General features: G+C 50.4%; 3 protein-coding genes across 3 annotated transcripts; all 3 read left to right on the top strand.

Moving 5' to 3' along the window:
- Positions 1-2,716: 2,716 nt before the first annotated feature.
- BKA67DRAFT_529426 (uncharacterized protein) lies at positions 2,717-4,393 on the top strand (the record flags this gene model as incomplete). The annotated part of the gene is made up of 1 exon (XM_046099067.1): positions 2,717-4,393. One exon carries the CDS (start codon positions 2,717-2,719, stop codon positions 4,391-4,393), a length of 1,677 nt encoding a protein of 558 aa, XP_045963391.1.
- Positions 4,394-6,136: 1,743 nt separating this feature from the next.
- On the top strand, positions 6,137-10,837 carry BKA67DRAFT_509915 (uncharacterized protein; the record flags this gene model as incomplete). Its single annotated transcript, XM_046097280.1, has 1 exon — positions 6,137-10,837. The coding sequence occupies one exon, from the start codon at positions 6,137-6,139 to the stop codon at positions 10,835-10,837; it is 4,701 nt and encodes a 1,566-aa protein (XP_045963390.1).
- Positions 10,838-12,121: 1,284 nt separating this feature from the next.
- On the top strand, positions 12,122-13,859 carry BKA67DRAFT_8937 (uncharacterized protein). The gene is made up of 2 exons (XM_046109525.1): positions 12,122-12,371; positions 12,448-13,859. The coding sequence occupies exon 2, from the start codon at positions 12,448-12,450 to the stop codon at positions 13,774-13,776; it is 1,329 nt and encodes a 442-aa protein (XP_045963389.1). The 5' UTR covers positions 12,122-12,371; the 3' UTR covers positions 13,777-13,859.
- The last annotated feature ends 5,681 nt before the right edge of the window (positions 13,860-19,540 follow it).

The raw sequence follows: 19,540 nt of genomic DNA, 5'->3' as shown, positions 1-19,540 counted from the left end.
CCCCAAGAATAAAATTGTCCGAGGCAATGCAAGGCTGTGCTGAAACGGACTACGACCCCTGACGCTGGTAATACTGGTTGACGTGCATGAAAGTGAGCCTCAATAGGGATGGAGGTTTCGTTGGGAATCAGTGAAAGAAGGTTGCCGCATTGAATCATTTCAATAGATCTAACTAGGTCGTGTACAGCAATGCGGTAAGGCCATTATTCGAGCTGTGAAAAAGAAGATATGAAGCCTAGTAATGATTGCGAATCATGCACTTATGGGTGGTCAATTTGTCATCTAGAAACATGACAAAATGCACGAAAATAAAATTGGAGGTGTTTGAGAGCTGTGTTGTAATTCGACAACATAAAGTTTGGGGTGAGTCGAAGTTACACGAACATGGGTTAAGGTGAAGCTTCGAATTGATTCATGAAAGTTTATTGGCTGCCCTATCATCTTGACGAAATACAGGTAGCGCCGTTTCGGTTGGTGCGTTGGTTTGGATCTTGATGGCAAGCCTACTTTCTGACAAACATATTAGAGACGGTGTACACAGTATAATGATGTTTGCTTCTTTTTAAATTGTCCTAGATGCTTGGGTTGCTGGGTTGCGGGCTAGCTTCCGCGATCCAAATATAGCTGACCAGGGAACATCCGGGGCATTCGCTGAGATGATACAATTGAGCTGGTGGTGTGCTCCGCTAGAGAGCATTGTGAATGGCGGTACTACAGTACAACAACATTCTCACTGAATGATCGTCTGGGCAAAAGCAAAACACTCATTATGTGCAATGCTGCAAGACTTCTTGTTTCGGACAAACTAGCCTAATGCAAAGCAAGCATCTTACTGCTTTTTGTATCCTTGTCGGACTGTTCGAGCCTGCATAATATGGACACTCGACCAACACAGGACGCTTGAAAATGTGAATTAGCTTACTGGGTTTCTCCTTTACCCTTCGGTTCATCATCATTTCGCGGACGATGAATTCGAAAAGATCTCCCATTAGCTTCGGGACTGCATCTTGTGAGGTAAGGTTTGTCAGGGGGACCCTGCCGTGTCAAGACTCTCCATCTTGGCCTTTGCCGTGGGAATGAGCACCTGGAACTAACGAGGAGGCGGTCACAGAATCATTCGACACAGCGCAATTTCATGGATACCAATGCCTTCCTCTAAGAATACTAACAGCATGGCAATTTTATCGACATTTATGTTCTGCGAGCTTACTTTGTAACCAAACGAACTTTTGTTTGGAGGAAGATAGAGCTTCAGTAACAGCGACGTCATGTTGAAAAGGTGTCAAGACAAAAACTGAGTCAGACCGTGGGATGCTTAAGACGCTGCGCCGGGCTGGGAAATGTGTAGGTGCAATGGGCAGCGGCAACAGAAGCAGGCAGAGAATAGGATATCGAGCACAAATATTCAATTGCACCTATTTAGTTAAATGTACTAATTATTTATCCAGAATGAAGCTCACCAAGTGAAACTATCTTCTTCCAAATGACTCAAGGATGCAGATGAAATTCAGTATCAAACGGGGTAGTCTGAGTTTCCTTCCTATGTACGGATCCGTAGTTTAGTCGATTAGACCAACCTTAGCTTGTATGAACGAATTGTGTCGGGATGATTTTGACAGAAGACTGGCTGTCGGGCACTGACAAGGATACCACTGGGTGTAATTAAAATCTAGAAGCGCCTTCCCCAATATTGACAAGCCCCGGCCATGACACCCTTGCTGGTTACGACGCTAGGCCTCAAGGCACTTCAGTCCATTGGGGGGGCCTGGCGGTTGGTTTCAAGATCCAGAACAGCAGCGGCAAGCTTGAGTTGCATTGCCTAGCAGTAGATGAAATACATTTGGTCAATCACAGCAGCATGAATGCAATTGAGCACGGAGCCACTTGGCAGGATAGCCTGCCATGCTGATTGTGGCGGTGGGAAAGGTAGCGACGGGCGAACTGCACGGGGGACAGCTTCCTGTCAGGTACATGCATGTGTTGGCTGTGGTACGGATTATTAGCTGCAGTAGCTGCCACGATAGTCGGCGGGTCAGTCTAAGGTTAACTAGCCTAGTTGAACTCGCAGGTCGCTTCTGCAGTCGCATAGCGCCAGGGACCACAAGCTTGCACAAGCTCACAGCACCAGCCATTCCCACGTTGCGACCACTGCCAGCGGAGAAGCGCAGACCACCAAACTCAATCGACTCAGCAACTCCCACGTTCTGCTTTTCCTCTCCGTTTTGTCCTCGCTGCTGTACCTCAGGGCGGCCAACACCATACACCCGCGACCGCAACGCCGGTTCTGCATCCTCTACTCCTTGGTTGTTTCCTCACAGCTTTTCATTCTGATCTTTCGTTATACCCCGTTAATTGAGCGTAACTCACCACTCTTTCCCAATATTCGCCTCAGAAAACCAATCGCGAGGAGCAGTAATTTGAGTTTAGAGACCGCCGTTTATTTACTACTATACAAAGTACTACCACAGTACCGACTAAATAATTTCCGCAAAATCAACAGCGCCGGATGGAATGAAGATTGAACACACCTCCAAATTAACCTGATCGTCCCTTCCCAGGCCACAAGCGACTTGTTACTGGACCGCATTGGAACTTTGAGAGCCGCCTACCGTCCTGGATGGGTAAACAACAAGGACAACAACAACATTCAATGTCACAATCCTAAGGCCCTACGATTCTTGCATACAACCCCCGACACACCAGACGACTCGACGGCATGGCGTGCATCTCATTATCGGGGTCCACGGCTTGCCCTGCTTTCACATCGTCGTCAATATCAACAAATACGACCCTTGTTAACCTGTACCCGTTCCTTCAATACGTATCAGACAGAGCTTCTTTTGATTCTCAGCTGGAGTCATACGTGCAGACAACATATGTTCAGTCCAAGTACGAGGATCTATTAGGATGCGATGATATCAACCTCTCAAACACCGCGGACCTTTACGCACGATTCACCATATCAGTGATATGCAACGGCATTATCCAGAACTCCGTCAGTGACTGTGGTCTTACCGGTGATTCAGCTCGGCCTTTATGTGCAGACTCGTGCGCTCAGTTCGCGGAAAGTGAGGCCTATGTCATCTCCGATAGCGACTTGTGTGCAAATCCCAGCAGCAACAGCGCTTCTCAGGTCCGCGCCGACTTCACCAACTGCGCTTTGCCTGCAGACTCTCTATCCAGCTCTCAATGTATTACCGGAAGTTCCAACGAACCGGATAACTGTGGATACGGCAACAGCACGATTGGATTATGCTCGTACTGCGCATCTGGCGGCATCAACTCTACTGATACCTGCTGCTACAATTCAGGCGCGGAAAGCCGCTGTGCAGGAGTTGTCCTGCCGTCTTTGACGACTACGATCACCCTCAGCACCCCAACCGCCAGTTCCGGAGCTTCGCCTGGGGCGGCCGCATCAAGCAATGGATTATCAGGGGGAGCGATTGCCGGTATCGTGATTGGGTCGATCGCTGCGCTCGCTCTCATTCTATTCCTGATCTTCCTCTGCATCAGGATGGCAAGACGCAGACGCGGCGATAGCCAAAAGGGTAGCATCTTCAACCAGCCCTCCCCTTCCAGGGGCGGACAGCCACCTGTATCGCAAGTTGCAGCGGCACCACCTGCTGCCGTAGCCTCCTCCAAAGGCTACGATGTTCTGCCAGGGGGCCGTATAGCCCGCATGTCGGCTCTGGAGGGCCACTCAGGAGACTCCCCTCCTAGACATGGTGGTTCTGCCGGAGGTGCCGCTGCCGCTGGTGCTGCCGCCGGATACATGGCAGGTCACAGAAGACGTGACAACCACTCATCCTCGAGTGAGTTTGGTGAGAGCCCTACATCAGATACGCCACGCGCGGGTATTTTACGGCCTCCTCCCACGATGATGCGTAGGCAGGGCTCATTGTCCAGCAACTCTATGCTGTCAGGCGAACACCTTTCGTCACCCACTAGCGGCGGAGGAATGTCCTCGCCACAAGGCGTCGCCAGCCAACAATCCGAACAATTACCATTCTTCAAGGATTATTACTCACAAGACGACATACACCCTGGAGACCGGGCTGCGGTGCTTTGGGCTTACCAGCCACGTGCTGCCGATGAGTTTGCTCTGGATCGTGGCGATATGGTGAAGGTGGTAGGCATTTGGGATGACGGCTGGGCGACTGGCATTCTATTGGACGAGCGAGCAGATGAATGGGAAGCTCGACGACAATCACAGAGAGACAGCGGCGTTTCTAATGCATCGGGCCGAGGTCGCGATGTCTCGCCTCCTGTGAGCGGTGAGATCAAAGCCTTCCCATTGGTATGCGTCTGCCTCCCTGAGCACTGGAGGAAGACAATAGAAGGTGATGGGTCGACAGAGAGTGGCTCAAGCGCTCATCCAGGCCACCACATCTGAGGCGTCGCAATTTATTCGATAACGACTTTACCTGCAGGGCTGGATCGGGGAGTGCAGACTAGCCTTGGTGAGCCTCTGTGTTCGCAGCAGTGGCCTATATATTGAGGCTGTCGTTGGATGCCTATTCGCTTCGTCCTGATATTTTCTTGGTTCGCATTGTTTTGGCGTTATGTTATTACAGGATACCATTGAGCGACGCGAGCATTTAACGACGATCTGACCCGACATGGCACAAACCTGCATCCGCCACATGTGCACTCCTACTCCGCTGTTCACGTCTCTCGGCATGACGTGGCCCGTCCCAACCCAACATACACCCTCCGTCCCTCGTGGACAAACCCAGGGCTCCCCAATTCTACAACACCTAATTCAACTCGTTTCTGAAGACGTGGCCTCGTATCAGGTCTTGGACTGCGAAATTTTCCGATGGCCATGATTTGTTGGTGCTCACTGCTGTCGCGCTGCATTTTGACGAGAAGGGATGTGGCCAACACCGTACCTAATACGACAACCCTTACTATATGGTCCTCCATTTTTGGAGCTTTTGTTATTTTCTATATACCCCAGGAGGCGTTTAACGAGGCGGATTGTCAGCAGAGAGGCATTGCCGTTTGATTCGATTCAGAATAGGGACTAGACAAGAAGAGAGAGGGTTTCAGTCGTGAGAACTGTACGTTTAGACGAGCCAAGAAAAAGAATAGGAAAAGCATGGTTGGCTTATTACTGTGGACAATCAGTTACTGTGCCGCTACCTGGGCATTGGCACGGTTTCTTAGTGACTTAAGTTAATGTGTTATTTCGTATCCCATGCGCGGCATAATTGTGGTACGGATGATATTAATGGCCAGTTCCTTTCATTGTACAGCCCGTATATGGTCGCAAGCTAGGAAAAGACCCGTGTGACTCCTAGCATCTTTACGGCTGAGGAGCGCTGGAGAATGTGTTTTGTGTTGCTCAACCGTGGACTGCCATAAGTGGTTGTTACCACGGGATTGGTATCTCATATTTCCCAACCCAAGGGGGCCACCGATGTGCATGATGACCAGAATTGTTCCAAGCGGTATCTGAGCTCGGCCACTACGATTACTAGGTTAGACTGGGGGCGGGGTTTATCGTGATGCAGGTCTACAACAACAGGATTACCTTCACATCAAACGTTCAACAGTGCAGCAAGTCGATGTCTTCAACAGCGCCGGGCGCGCCATAGCCGAAGCTGGGCCACGAAAACAGCTGAACGTTTTCACCGTTCCTGCCAACGCCAACGGAATGCTCAATATGTAGCATGTCGCACACGATACAAGTGGGCATTGCGATTGTACGCGTCCTGCTCTGTCTTGAGCCAGTAGACCTCCACTGTTGTCCCTATGCATGTTTAATCCGTATGCTATGCCAAGCGACACGGCATTAGGAAAGCCCTGGGAGGATGCACCAACTTCTTCGTCCATGGCTACCTACTGGGGGCGCGTTGAGAGCAAAGCGCCCCACCCAAGTAAGGTTAGACAGACAGACTACTGGGAGCGCGTGCGTTACGTCAGGGGATCGATCAGTCGCCAAGTCGAGCAGCTCCCGGTGATCGCTGCTTGCTGCCCTTTGCACCTGATTTCACATACAAAATACAACCCTGCACTTACCTCGTTCGCTACTGGTAGTCGATTAGCGATTCCCGACATATGTGTTTGCTCTCGAAAATGAATCCGAATCAGCGCCCTCTTCAACGGTAGTTGTAGCAGCCCACCGCCCAGTATGGGCCAAGCTTATTCCCTGACGACGCCATACGCTGGCTCTGCGGGCATCGACGTCCCTGAGCTATCGGATCTGGTACACGAGAGGTCCCTTGGCGATGCCCGCTTCATGAAGACCATTCGCGCCCGCAGTTACGATGGGCTTGTTCTTGCGAAAGTAACAGTCAAACCGCACACACCCATGTCTTTGAAGCCCTACGGCGTCAAGATACTGCAGGAGCGGGATAAGCTGCGGGACGTACCGAATGCCCTGGGCTTCGAGCGCGCCTTTGAGACCGAAACGAATGCCTACCTCATACGACAGTTCATGTACAGCTCGCTGTATGACCGACTGTCTACGAGACCATTCCTCGAGGACATGGAGAAGAGATGGGTCGCATTCCAGCTGTTGTGCGCCCTCCGAGACTGTCATGCCCGGGACATATACCATGGAGATATCAAGACGGAGAACATCCTGGTTACCTCTTGGAACTGGGTGTATCTCACCGATTTCACATCATCTTTCAAGCCGACCCATCTACCCGACAACAACCCTGCACTATACTCGTACTTCTTCGACCTCTCCGGCCGAAGGACATGCTATATCGCGCCCGAGCGATTTCTCGCCCCCGGCGAAGAGGCAAAGGAGAACGATAAGATCACCTGGGCCATGGACATATTCAGTGCTGGGTGCGCCATAGCCGAGTTGGTTCTTGAAGCACCGATTTTCAGTCTCAGCCAACTGTACAAGTTCCGTCGCGGCGAGTATGATCCCGTCATCTCTCATCTGAGCCGAATACCAGACCAGAACCTGAGAGAAATGCTGTCAAGTATGGTTGCCCTAGATCCGGAGAAGCGCTACTCCGCGGAACAGTATCTCGACATCTTCAAGGGCAAGGTGTTCCCAGAGTACTTCTACACATTTCTCCACCAGTATATGGAGCTGCTCACAGATACTTCTTCGGGCCGAGCACCTGTTTCAGGGGCTGCAAGAAATCTGGGCGAGGCCGATGACAGAATAGATAGGGTGTTTTACGACTTCGACAAGATTGCTTACTTTCTGGGTTACAACGACGGGAAGAAGCAGTCGGAAGTGACACCATTTACTCCCTGCCTAGGCCTGGGCCTATTTCCGGTGAGGCTCAATATTCCCAACAACGAACACTATGTCTCTGTCACAGCTCAACCCGCTGCGGATGATGGTACTTTGATATTTTTGTCTCTGATTGCGGCTTCTCTACGAAATACCGCTCGGGCAGCCTCAAAAGTGCGTGCATGCGATGTACTGTTAGCATTCTCGGAAAGGTTGACGGACGAGGCCAAATTGGACCGAGTTCTCCCATACTTGATGATGCTGCTCAACGATGATGTTGATGTGGTAGCGATTGCGGCACTACGCTCAGTGACCCAGCTCCTGGCCATGGTCACCGCAGTTACTCCTGTCAATGCTCATGTATTCCCCGAATACATCATGCCACGAATGCAGGTATTCTTGGCTGGTGCGTCACGACAGTTGGTCATGGGTAAAGAGCGCAGAGAGCCGACGGCACTGGTAAGAGCTACTTACGCCTCTTGCTTAGGCAGCTTAGCAAGTACAGCGAGTCGTTTCTTAGATATGACTGCAATTCTAAGGGCCGAAGGATCCATAGCCACGGCAGACCCCGAGATCGAAGCTGGAAGCGATGCAGAAGCTGCTTTCGACAACTTGTTCGACAATGCTCAACGAGAGTTGGTAGAGCTGTTCGAAAACCATGCAAAGGCTATGGTAGAGGACTCGGACGCATCAGTGCGGCGAGCTTTTTTGAGCTCTGTTCCGGAGCTTTGCATGTTCTTCGGCAGTGCAGAATCGAATGATATCCTTTTGACCCATCTTAACACGTATCTCAATGATCGGGACTGGATGCTGAAATGTGCTTTTTTCGACACAGTTGTTGGCATTGCCGCGTTTCTCGGAAGCACAAGTCTGGAAGAATTCAATCTACCATTGATGGTGCAGGCATTGACAGATCCAGAAGAGCACGTAGTGCAAGCCGCATTACACTCTTTGGCCGAACTCGCGAATCTGGGTCTTCTGTCCAAGACAAAAACATGGGAACTGATTGACGTCGTGGGCCGCTTTACCATGCACCCGAATATATGGATTCGAGAGTCAGCCGCAGAATTCCTCTCCAACGCCACGAAGCTTCACTCATCCGCAGACATCAGATGTGTCATATACCCGCAGATCAGGCCCTTCTTGAAGGATGCCGTTATCCCCGACTTCACCGAGCTAGATCTCCTTGATGCCTTACAGAGACCACTGTCTCGAACAGTGTACGATCAAGCCCTGGTATGGGCACAAAAGGCCGACAAAAGTTTATTCTGGAAAGCAGTGCAAAAGCAAAAACAATCAACTTTCACAATCACCTCAATGGGGATGGCTAGGTCATCACGAGAGCCGCAGTCATTAGCTTTGAGTAAGACGTCCAAGAGTGAAGAAGACGAACAGTGGATATCGCGGTTACGTAACTATGGGTTGAGTCAAAACGACGACTTCAAGCTTTTAGTACTGAGAGAATTCATATGGCGGTTGAGTCGGATGCGAGATCGAGAACCAGTGCTCCCAGAAGGAGGTACAGGCCTCGCCCCAATTTTGCTTCTACGAAACATCATGGACAAACTCCAGGTGCAAACAATCATGTTTGATGAGACCGCAACACCTCTAGATCCGAAATACGGTTCGTCAGACCAAAATAAGGGCCCGTATACGATTGCTGATGCTCTAATGGACGCATCAATGACTATTGATGAGCCGATGTCTCGCAGACGAATCGCTGCATTTAACACGCATCGTTCAAGGCTTAGTACCGGCGATGCCATATCTCCTCGCGCGTCCGTTTCTCCAGGCCCTGCATCTCCGAACGATGCAGACTTCAGGCGTTCTAGCTCCCTGGCTCGCGGACGTCAGGACAACCGCGATGAAAGCGCGAACCAAACACAAAGACCTTATTCTGCCAGGCGGGCTGTTCAACACCAATCCAGTGCACTCGACTTGCTAAGGAAGGACAGCAACAGGTCCGCAGCAGAGACCGGCACGACTGAAACTAATGCTTTCGGTCTGGTCGGAGGACCTTTCATGCAAAATGCACCCAAGATCGCGTTACCTGGCACAGCCGAAGAGAACATTGATTTGACTACTCAAGAGGATAAAAGCTACCGACAAAAGGCCTCACATACTTACGAGGGTAATGATCCGAGCATTCTTAAAATGCTGGATAGTATGTTTATTGACAATTACCCGCATGATATTGCCGAGTTCGGCCCTCTGGTGGCGCCGGTATCCAGGAAAACCAACAAGAATGCTGCTCAAGCTCCAGCCGAGGCATGGCGACCAAGCGGTAGGCTGGTTGCAACTTTCGCGGAACACACTGGTGCAATCAATCGTGTTGTCCCCTCTCCGGATCATATGTTCTTTATTACAGGAGGCGATGATGGCTCAGTCAAGGTTTGGGACTCGGGCAGGCTCGAGCGAAATGTCTCTCACCGTGCACGTCAAACCCACAAGCATGCTCTTGGAGCAAGAGTCATCGCCTTATGTTTTATCGAGAACACGCATTGTTTCATCAGTTGTGCAACTGACGGTTCAGTACACATTGTCAAAGTGGACATCATCATGTCAAGCAATGGCACGCCGAAGTATGTGCGATTGAGACTGCTCCGCGAATACCAATTACCTGCAGACGAATACGCCGTATGGTGCGCGCACTTCAAGCTTGACCTACCCTCCGTTCTGCTTCTCGCCACAAACCGATCTCGTATTTTAGCTATCGATCTAAGGACGATGACGCTGCTTTATACACTGGAGAACCCAGTTCACCATGGTTTCCCCACCTGTTTTGTTGTCGATCGTAAGCGTTATTGGCTCTTGCTAGGTACATCACATGGTGTCCTGAATTTGTGGGATCTCCGATTCAAGCTCAGACTGAAGAGTTGGGGTGTTCCTGGGAAGTCACCCATCCACCGTTTAGCATTGCATCCGAGTAAAGGCCGCGGCAAGTGGGTGTGCGTGGCAGGCGGTACAGGCCTGCCTGAAATCACTGTCTGGGACATTGAAAAGACACAATGCCGTGAGATCTACCGCACAGCTGGTACATCAAAAGACGGCCCTAGGGAGTACAAAGCGTGGGACGTCGACGAGGACAAGCCTGAAGGCATGCTTAGTCGCTTTGCTACTAGCATAGAACCTTCCTCACAAAACACCGTCGACCGCTGCATTAAGGCTATGGCAGTGGGTGCAGGAACAACAGGTGACCATGACCGCGACGTTCGCAACGGCTACATCATCACTGGTGGAGCAGAAAAGAAGCTGCGCTTCTGGGATCTTAATAGGATCGAGCAGAGTAGCGTCTTCAGTGGCTTGGTACCAAAAGATGATGCGAGCTCCAGCAAACCTGTTTTCGTCGCACATACCTCACCTAGCAATCCTAACCTGACAATAAATATGGAGCGGCTACCCAAGTCCTCTTCAGCCGATGCCGATCAAGCATCAGGCAAAAACGGTGAGCCTTCCTCAACATCGACAAAGAAGAGGGATAAACCACCCCGGCACACAGTCATATCGGCGGAGCAAGGCAGGTTGCTTAGGAGCCATCTGGACACTATTCTTGACGTAGCGGTGCTGGAGAACCCGTACACGATGACCATATCTGTTGACCGCTCCGGCGTCATCTTCGTGTTCCAATAGGACTGGGACCAGAAGATGATACATGCACACAACAGGAAGAAGGAACTTGGACTAGACGGAGACATTGCCGACGAAAGCAGCATCGTGATGGTTGGGGGGCTGGGTAAGCTTCAGATATAATAGTCATAAAGTCGCATAATCATCAACAACCACTGGTCTGACTGTGATACATTGTTTATCTTAGGCACATTCGAGATTGTTCCACGTTGTACCAGTGGGAGTGCATTTGAAACTTACAGACCTTCGTAAAGATTTGTACCTACCCAGGTTCAGAATAAATAGTTCGAAAAGAGCTTTACAACAACGAAGATCCGCCGAGACAACATTGGATTCGATCTGCAATACCGATCCTATATGCAGACAGCCTGGGACATAGCATCGCATAGAATCCAACATGCGTGTCCCTGGTCCAGGCAAATTTGCTGGTATGGAACATGACCGACACAAGGAAGTCAAGTTACAGCAGCCAAGGCAGCCAAGTACTTATACCCATACCTTCTTATCTGGGCAAGAGTCTGCGATAAGTTTCGTGTGCACCAATCTGCCCGCAGCACGTCAATGACATTAACACGTGGGACTATGAAATGCGGAAGTAGACCCTACTGGCACAGAAACAACGCCCTAGAGCGACAAAAATCACCGACCTTTGGCGCAGAGAAGTTGATGATTTTCCAAAGTCCGCTAAGCATGATTTTCAGCAGTCTGGCCAACTGTTCATGGGGCACACCCCACAACATTTAGCTGGAGCAGCTTCTTAATCAGTCAAGGTGTCGGGAAATCGACAGCCTAGTTCACCGCCTCAGATGCTGTTGATTCACGGTTCTTGGTCAGTCTCGCCAACCAACTGTTGTTCAACGAGCACCAAATTGTGCGGTATCATGTTACGTATATTTGATGGTTGATGTCACCATTGCTCTTGAAAACAGTTTGAGGGACACAGAAACCAAAATGAAGGCCACGTAGCAGTCTTACGCATCAGCCGTCCTTCTGAGAATTATATCTAGTATATTATCGACCCCGTACGTTTTTCTCTTACGAGGTTAAAAGAACAACGTTACCGAACAATCAAAGTCAAGGCGCATTACGTGATCAAGTAAAGGAGCAATGTCGAGTTTTCCGTGACTCAATCTAGATAAGTAGATTGGGAAGATCGACTTGGAGCCCTCTCAATACTTGCGCCAAGACCTCTAACACTGTCTCGTTAGCATCTGCCGAGCATCCCGGCCTTATGTAGCCAATGGGGGACGCCTTTTGTTGCAGAATGATCCTTGCAGCCTAGCGGATCTTGCATTTCAGCTCTACGCTACCACATGTCTCATTGACTTTGCACCAGCATCATCATTCATATCCTCGGCGATAGCCTCACATGCGGAATCATGTCTTCCGAAGCTCCTCATGCGAAAGGGTTAGGATGGGCGGAGGGAAACGATTGGGAAGATCAGCGCGCCACCATCACACGGCTTTACAGCTCGGAAAAGCGCACCCTGAAGGAGGTGATAAAGATTATGGAAGATGACTGCGATTTCTTCGCGACGTAAGTAGATCGTCTACCCTATTATGGTGAAGGCGATCGGAAGCGACCGCTGATCAATTTCGTTGAAAGTCCAAAGATGTACAAACACCGCTTCAAGCTTTGGGGTCTTGCGAAGTACAAAAGACCTACCAAGGAAATCTCAACACTGCAGACAAAGAAGGTTGCATACCGTACACGACACTCTGGCTCGGCAGTATCGATAAAATCTGAGGACACGAAACCTGATGGGAGTAAGCCCACAGAACGGGCATATCGAGCGCAGCTTGTAAAGAGCAATGCCCTGCCCTTGCATGCCAGTGGCTCAGCTGCAATTGATCCTCGGTTCGGAATCACCTCGCCGTATTTTCATGAGGAGAGCATGTATCATGCTATTAAAGACTATTACAATGCATCGTTCAGCTCTCTATTCACCTGGACGGAGATCTCGCCGTCAACAGGCGTGGTGCAGGTGAAACCAAGGTTGTTACAAATTCGTGAACAGCTGCAGGACCTCCACAGCCGTTTCCGCATTGCGTTGAACAAGCTGTCTGGGCCCCAGCCTCTCAACCCGGCTGACCTTGCAGAGGGCATAAAGATACTGCGGGTGTGCTTCGCTCGATTTCCTGATATACTAGCAGCCGAGGATCCAATCTTGATTAGTCATGTCCTTGACCTTATTCGGCGGGTGCAGGAATCTGGTCATACCTTTATAGAAACACAGCTCCGGCGACACATATTCTGGCTGGCAAAAACCCGAGGGCAGCCACGGAGCACTTCTCTTCTTTCTCATGCCCTCATGATCGAGCTGCCTCTAGACAGGTATCACAGGAGCCTATTGACCGAGATCGCGGTGCACGCTTTCCAGCAGTACCTAGGGCCGTACCATTTTGAGACGCTGCAGCTCAAAATGTGGCTTCTTTTCAATCGAGAAGAAAGCAGCTTCTTACGAGGCTACGGCCTTCGACAGCTTTATTCCCAGCTGGAATCCGACGTTGGGAAGGACGTATTCGACGATCGCCACATGGATATACTCATGAATCTTAGTAGTCATTATTTCAGAGCTGGTGAGCCGGAAAGCGCATTAAGCGTAGTGAATTACGTCTTCCTGAACCCGGCACGCCTAGAAGCACTAAAGAAAGTCCCAGAAATACTATACAACTTTTACTGGCTGGCTGGAAAGGCGCTCGGCAAGCAGAGTAAGCACATCGACGCTGAAGGGTATTTTCGAAAGGCATTGAGCGTCGCGCAGCAGAAGCTAGACAAAAACGCGACGGACGATTCATCCTATTTGTCAGTCATGACGGCTTTGGAACTCAATCTACGAGACCAGGACCGACTTAATGATGCCGACGAGGTTCTGGCCATGCGACAAGCTTATATTCGGAAGAGCCTGGCAAGCGTGGGCGAGCAAGAGTCGACAGGCTGATTGCATGCTAGGAAACGAGACCAGAAAATGCATTGAAGGCCGCCCAGGAGTGAAACGATCACACATAGCATCGAGGTCGCTTTCGCGGTTGCCGTCCAGTATTTTCGGGCCTGCAGAATAGCTGTCGATGCGGCTACCTCGTGTTATTATTATTTTCCGGAACTGTCACATGTCATGGTATCTCCACCTGTGTACGAGGTTTGGGTGTTTATGCCCAGTTCGACGCGGCTCTCGAAAGATACGGGCCAGTTCGGTGCGAGGCATGTTCAAGTGGCAGGGCTCGCGCATGCATTCCGGATGGAGTAGAGTGAGGGAATATAATGCTTGATGACCGTATCTTGCGCTGGCGATATCATGACAATACTCGTGCTCCTGGTGAGAGCTGTCAGTAAAGCTGTGATCATGGTCGCGGTCGTCAAGTATATTCCATGTGCCAGCAGTCATAAGCTGGTGCTTCGGTGCTTAGTTTCACGAAAACGCTCGAAAGGTCTTCATGGCTAGGAACAACTGTATCTGCGCAGAGAGATGGCTATCCCAGTGCTGCGAGCTCAAGGGCGACGGACTTTTCAACCTTGGACGGCCGCTGACGACCGAGGCTGTCGCCAATATAACCAAAGGCGTGATGGCGACACTGTTCAGTTATCGGCTTTGACCATTGTGAAATGAGACATGTACCCAATCATTTGGGCATGATGAAGGAACCCAAGAAGATGCGGCAGACAAAATCGAGTGGACTAAAGCAATGGAAATTGTGTCGCTTTTGTAAATGCGGCCAAGACGGTTTCTACTTGCCATTATATTTCGTATGATTGCAAATACTGCATTGCTTGGCGAGGAGTCTACTGAAGTAGGATATCCGGTCGATAAGGAAGAATACGGGTTACTATCACTCAAAACTAACCCGGGTGGTAAGAAACTCTCACTCATTTGTAGAAAAACAAGACTCTTCACGTTTGCTGAATAATAACTTAGAGTTAAAGTGACATTCATCTGCGTGGATCCAAACAAGCAATGCAACCAGGCCCAGCATTAAAGACCCGCTACAGGGGCGGCATCCACTATTTTAATAGAGCCAAGATTATGAGGCTAAATGCCAGCGAACACAGGTCTAAGGTCAGGAAGAATATCTTTTTCCACGAATCCTCTCGTACGAAATTCAGATCCGTTATGTTGACGCTCTTCGATGGTGCAAACATGTGTTGCCATGTCCCCCCTTCCCGCCCTGGAGCCGAACTCCGGATAAGAATGGCCTCGGGTAGACTTGACCAGGGACCCATAACCGTTGTGCCCCACATTCGTTTCAGAGAACGCAGAAGATGATGTGGTTCTTGGACTCCTTTCATCCAAACGACGACCAGTTTTTTTTCCACTGCGTATTTGAAAGGCCCAGCATTTACCGAGCGACTAGCTCACATGCTTACCGCCATGCGAGGATACCGCCTTGTCAACCAGGGATAGGAGTCTGGAACTGCTGTCAATTTTTGGTTGGTGCCAAGCTCGCTTGACGAAGGTTCTGGATTAAGAGCCTCAATCTTGCAGTAGTCATTTCAGGTGAGAAAGGGGAATACCCTGGCGGCTCGCGATGCAACAACGAATGTCGCTTAAACAGATGACCTGGACACTAGGAAAGGTGATGAACCCATGGCCCTCATCTGCTACGAAGCGGACAAGACAGCAAACCGCCCGTTGACTGCAGTATGGGTATGTGTTGCCAGATGATAAAGTCATGCGTCGATTGCGGAGAATTCGGTGCAGGAGACTGTTGACAACCTCCATTGGCGCTGGGGTCGTCGCTGAGCAAAACCTCAGTAGTTCAGCGGCTAGGCTGCCAAAATGCCCCTCACAGCTTAACTCGTGTCGAGGGGACGGCGCATCAACAAATAAGTAGACAATCTCCGAAGAAATCAGCATCAGACGGCCAAACATTCCTGGACCCGCCACGACGTTTCTAAATAATTGCGGCCCCTTGTCAATAGGATCATCGATTCCAGCTGCTCGGTGCGTACCGAGAAGCGAGGGCTAGCGCCGCGGCGCCAAACCCACAATGGCTGTTACACTTATACCACTGCAGGGGTACCTAGGAGCATGAACCTGGTAAAAGCGATGAGGCTCTCCAGAACGCTGACATGAGTTAATTGGCTGGGCCCGACGGCGTGGGGTATCTCTTGGAGATGGGATGAAACTTGATGGTACTGTGTACTGTATGGAGGAGGACTACAGGCTCATCACGGGCATCAGATGATTACCAAGGGTACGGTGGAGTGAGATCGTGCTCGTGGTGTGGGATTGTTTAAATATGAGAAGGCCTGCTCTTCTCTCCGAGAGCTGTCTTCCAACCAACATCAGTCATCCCATTCTTTATTGTTTATTTCTTCACTCACTACAGGTCGGTGACCTAGTCGTTCTTTATCTCCACTTACAGCTTCGTCTCGCACAGGTGCAAAACGTTCTACCAGTCAAACGAATTCGCTTTACTTTCACAGCCTTGAAACTTTTCCACAACTGCAGCATATCCAACCGACAAAATGAAGTACGCTATTACTCTCGCTACCATGGGCCCTGCCCTCGTTGCCGCCCACGGTTTCATCACCTCGCCTACCCCTCGTCAGGCTGGCAAGGCCCTCTCTTCCGTCTGTGGAACTCAGATCTACAACAACATGAACTCCGACTCTTACGGTAACATCCAGGGTGAGACCCAGCTCATCCAGAGCGACTTCACCGACGAGTGCAACCTTTGGCTTTGCAAGGGTTTCCAGTTCAGCGACAACACCGACAACGTCCAGAGCTACACCACTGGCGAGGTTGTTGACATCAAGTACGAAGTTCGCGCTCCCCACACTGGTTTCGCCAACGTTTCCATCGTTGACACTGCCACCAACACTGTCATCGGCGAGCCCCTCGCCTCGTGGAGCGTTTTCGCATCCAACTCCCAGGCCATGGCTGCCAACGAGTCTGCTTTCTCGATCACCATCCCTGACCTGGCCGGCAAGTGTGCCACCGCCGGTGACTGTGTCATTCAGCACTACTGGAACAGTGATTCCGCCGGTCAGACCTACGAGGCCTGCCTCGATTTCACTGTTGGCGGCTCCTCCAGCGGCTCTAGCTCCAGCGCTGTTGCCTCGTCTGCTGTTGCTACCTCAACTCAGGCTGCTACCTCCAGCGCTGCCGCTGCCACCACCACCAAGGCTGCCGCTACCAGCGCTGCCGTTACCACCTCCGCCGCCCCGGCGACCACTTCAGCACCTGTTGAGGACGAGGGAGACGACGAGGACGATGATCAGTGTGATAGCGATGATGGTGAAGAGTATAGCACCAGCACTCTTACTGTCGCCCCTAGCACCACTGCCAGCACCCCAGCCACCACTTCGGCACCAGCTGACGAAAGCGACGACGACGAGTCTTGCGATGCTGACGATTCGGATGATGAAGACGAGCCAACCACCACTTCTGCAGCCGTTAGTGCTGAGGCCACTGGCGAAGCTGATGACGAGGATGATGGCGATTACGATGACTGTGAGCCAGAAGAAACTTCTTCTGCCGCCCCCGTCACCTCCGCCGCTGCCACCACCAAGGCCGCCTCTTCCGCCGCCGGCCCTACTACTCTGGTCACCAAGACCTCCAGCAAGGCCGCTACTGCTACTTCCGGATCCAGCACTGGATCCGTCGCCCTTTACGGCCAGTGCGGTGGAGCAACTTACACTGGTGCTACCACTTGCGCTGAGGGCACTTGCACTGTGTGAGTAACTTTCTTATATCATCCCCTTTTTAGCATTTACTGACTTTGTATATTACAGCATGAACGACTACTACTCCCAGTGCGTCAACTAAATACTTGGGCTTGATGGGCGTGGAAGCCTTTAAAGGGCTGTGATTATAATCACATAGCGAATTTCGCTTCATATTGTATATATTCCCTATGCTCTTCACAGAGCTTGTAGAAATAAATGGGTTGATGTCTTCCATGCGATTGTCTCTCGACTACCTCAATCTCACGTGCTCTAGTTTGTATACATCGTGCAACTATCATTTTAGTAATAACCGCAAATATACCATTACCTTGTCACTCTCGTCCTCGGCGTTGACGGGAAAAATCAATGAACCGATTGTATAGGGAGTCTGATGTCCCCAGGAAAACCCTCGACGTTTCAGAGAATCTCGAGCCTGAAAAATAATAGGCTTTCTCTGAGCATTTGTTTCCAAGTTTTATTAGCATCTGCACAGCATAATGAGCGACTGTAGCATGACGACTGTAGCCCCCTGCTTATACGTGGCGGCCTCTGCCCCGTAACAACAACTACTTCCTAAAGCTCAGAACTCCAGCCCCCCTAGAACTCGTAAAGCAGAGTTCCTGCTAGACTTGCGTGTAAAGCCGCCGTGACCCTCTTGCATGCCGCAGGGGATCCATGGTACCGGGAGCACCAGGTGCTCGAGCACCGGAGCTGCCGCCGTCTGAATTCATCGACAGATGATGAGAAGCCCGAAGATCTCGAGTAGCAATAATACTGTTGTCTGGGCTCCTCACATCTAGTGATTTCCGCATTGAACTCAGGTACATTGCGAGTATGGACTGGGCTGGGAAATCCCATGCGAGCGTCGGTGAACTGATTTATGAATTTAGCGGTAGCGGGAGCATCAGAAACGCACCCACAGTCCGTATTACTGTCAAAACTTTTTTGGCAAGTAGTAAGAAGGCTGCTAACCTCGGATTTTGGTGGCAATACCGGCAAGGCTCCTGGGTGAAGGTGAGTTGGAACAGCGCTTATTGAAGCGGAACTGGCTATTGCGACATGGAATTAACCGAAAGAGGCAAAACATATATCTCTGATTGCGAGCCCACTTAACAAGGGTCTCATGGTTACATCAGTTGTATGGGCACCGGCTGCGAGGCGTTGTTGGTTTGTCACTTGTCGAGTTTGACATCTCATGCGAAGGAGTTGACCAAGCGACGTAGGCTCATAGAACGCGTCTGTCTGTTTGAGAATTTCCCGGATATTTGACGCAGTGTGCACGATAAGCACAAGAATCCACCAGTCTCTCCTTGACTAAAGCGGCTCAGTGCGAGATAGCTTCGAGGAAGCAGTTCTGGAGGCGCTAGGCACATCATGCTGGTCAACGGATGCTCGTTGGCAGCGATATGACAACAGGCTCGCAGATAATCCACCTCGACGACGGTTTGATATCACGGGTTTCTACCATAGCGGTGACCTTCAAGATAGAGTCCTCAGCTCATTTGACAGCGTCCTCGAGGCGTTGTGATAGTTGACCCTGGAGCGCTTTGGTGTTGTTGCTAGGCTCCGTATCAGTTATATGGTTAGTGTTAGGGGTTTTTATTTTATTTTTAATTTTTAAAAAAGTACACCACCTCCAAACCCTGAACTATAGTATATAATTCACCAAAGAAAGGGCGCCAAACCACGTCTGGCTGCACGTAGTGGTCATACTCTAGGTCCTGCCTACAAGAAGAACCGCAATACTGATTCTTGTCTATATTTCCAGCTGAGCCTGTTGTTTTCAAGGTAGGATGTAGCCGCTGTCCAGCCGCGAGGACAGTAAAGTGTGCGTCAAGATTAATTTCACATTTGGAGAATGAGAAGATGAACGTTGCCTCTTACCTCTGAGGCACTTGGGTCTTTGTTACTGGTAGTACTGGAAATATTGACCCGTTTAGTGATGTTTTCAAACAATCTTCTCGACTTGCAGTTAGAAACCACGCTGGATTGCTACAATACGACTCAAATCGATGTAAGTTGACTTCTTATCGCCA

Source organism: Truncatella angustata (assembly GCF_020726525.1).
Source record: "Truncatella angustata strain MPI-SDFR-AT-0073 chromosome Unknown BKA67scaffold_1, whole genome shotgun sequence".
NCBI classification, from domain to species: domain Eukaryota; kingdom Fungi; phylum Ascomycota; class Sordariomycetes; order Amphisphaeriales; family Sporocadaceae; genus Truncatella; species Truncatella angustata.
This window is presented reverse-complemented; position numbering and strand designations above follow the sequence as displayed.

Bases quoted from the DNA above. Each gene is read 5' to 3' on its own strand.
- BKA67DRAFT_8937 (XM_046109525.1), top strand. From the start codon at position 12,448: ATGTACAAACACCGCTTCAAGCTTTGGGGTCTTGCGAAGTACAAAAGA.